The sequence below is a fragment of the Nematolebias whitei genome, chromosome 9 (genome assembly GCF_014905685.2).
Source record: "Nematolebias whitei isolate Nwh7 chromosome 9, NemWhi1, whole genome shotgun sequence".
In the NCBI taxonomy this organism is placed as follows: Eukaryota; Metazoa; Chordata; class Actinopteri; order Cyprinodontiformes; family Rivulidae; genus Nematolebias; species Nematolebias whitei.
The window spans coordinates 50882633-50884463 of NC_056506.1; the positions used below are offsets into that span (position 1 = coordinate 50882633).

Genomic DNA, 1831 nt, shown 5'->3' on the forward strand with positions numbered 1-1831 from the left:
GAGGAGGAGGAAGAGGAGGAGGAGGAGGAGGAGGAGGAGGAGGAGGAGGAGGAGGAGGAGGAGGAGGCTGCAGTCCACTCTCCTTGAAGACTAACACGGAGCAACTTTACGCTCTTAAATTCTGTGCACGGTCAGGAGCTGCATATTGAGCTTGCCTCAGAACCACGTGAACCCCGTCTGTGTAGTTCCTGCGCTGCAGCGCTGTGATTGGCTGTAACGTGTCACGTGGTTACAGCCAACACTTGACACAGAAAGAAGAGACATGTTTTGATCCATAAGTTCAATGCTCAGCTCTGCCCGTGGGTAGAGACCTGGTCGCCAGGCCTGGCTCCAGGGTGGGGCCCGGTAACCCACGTCAGGGCAAGAGACATTGAACTCTTTGTTGTCCTTTGTCCATTTAAGACTTTGGTCTCGCTCTTTGTCTGACCCGTCACCTACAACCTATCTGACTTGGAAGACCCTACCAGGGGCCCTCGCCCCCGACGGCGTAGCTCCTAGGGTCATTCAGGAACACAAACTCCTCCACCACGATAAGGTGGTGATTCCAGGAGGAGCTTATCTTCTGTCGTTCCTCACAAAAGATCCGACGAGCAGCAGAACCTTCTGAACACGATGGAACCTCCTGGTTCTGCTGCTGAGAGGTCTCATGTAGGATCTGTTGTGTTTTCAGGGTGGAGAAGAAGGAGCGAGCCCGTTTAAAGACCGTCAAGTTCAACGCCAAGTCCCGAGAGCGAGGGGTGAGTGCAGCTTCATGGTCAACAGTCACTACCCCCCCGATCGGTTTGATTACAAAAAGATGTTGATTGTTGTTGTTGTTGTCGAGGAGGAAAACAACGTATTGTTAGAAAATATTAATTCAAAGCTGAAAAACTGCAGGAAATTTACAGCCGAGGCGTTTGTTCTGATCCAGTTTCACCTGCTGCATGTTTTCTGAAAAATATAAAAACTGTTGTTGTTGTTGTTGTTGTTGTTGTTGTTGTTGTTGTTGTTGTTGTTGTTGTTGTTGTTGTTGTTGTTGTGTCTGAGCCGCTGCCACCTGATCTCCACCCTCTAATGAGACTAATGTTTACAGCCGTTAACAGCATGTCCCACGCTCTCACCGGTCCCTGAACACAGCACCACCTTCAACCTATGTAACACGTGTCGACCCCCAAAACACCCCCACAAGTCACGCATGACGCCCCCCCCCCACACACACACACCTCCTGCTGAAACGCTTGTCGTGGACTTCCTGCTTGTGGTTTTCCTCTCGGTGAAATAAGAAGTGCTGGTTCTGAGTCCAGGTGGACTCGGGTCGTCTGAAGAACTTGGTTCCGTTTTCAGTCCGACTTCAGCTGAAGGACGGACACGACGAGTCCTTGTCACAATCTGCAGTTTGTAAAGTTCAAAACTCTTCCAAACAGGACAGAAAATGTTTTCATGACATTCATGTTGTTTCTGAGCCTCTACACTTTTCTTTACTTAAATTACCGTATTTTCCAAAATATAGGTCGGTCAGACTATAAGTCTATAAGTCTATAAGTCTAAGTCTATAAGACTATAAGTCTATAAGACTATAAGACTATAAGTCTATAAGTCTAAGTCTATAAGACTATAAGTCTATAAGACTATAAGTCTATAAGTCTATAAGTCTAAGTCTATAAGACTATAAGTCTATAAGACTATAAGTCTATAAGACTATAAGTCTATAAGTCTAAGTCTATAAGACTATAAGTCTATAAGACTATAAGTCTGAGTATAAGACTATAAGTCTATAAGACTATAAGTCTATAAGACTATAAGTCTAAGACTATAAGTCTATAAGACTATAAGTCTATGAGTATAAGACTAT

The 1831-nt window shown here is 45.2% G+C and overlaps 1 protein-coding gene across 2 annotated transcripts in view; it reads left to right on the plus strand.

Annotated features, from left to right (window-relative positions):
• Positions 1-1831, plus strand: part of LOC119415276 (discs large homolog 1-like protein) — a 97573-nt gene that overhangs the window by 83795 nt on the left and 11947 nt on the right. For both annotated transcript variants that reach the window (XM_037682452.1, XM_037682453.1), the window contains exon 19: positions 671-737. In XM_037682452.1, the coding sequence (XP_037538380.1) occupies positions 671-737 (67 nt within the window). The remainder of the gene's footprint in view (positions 1-670; positions 738-1831) is intronic.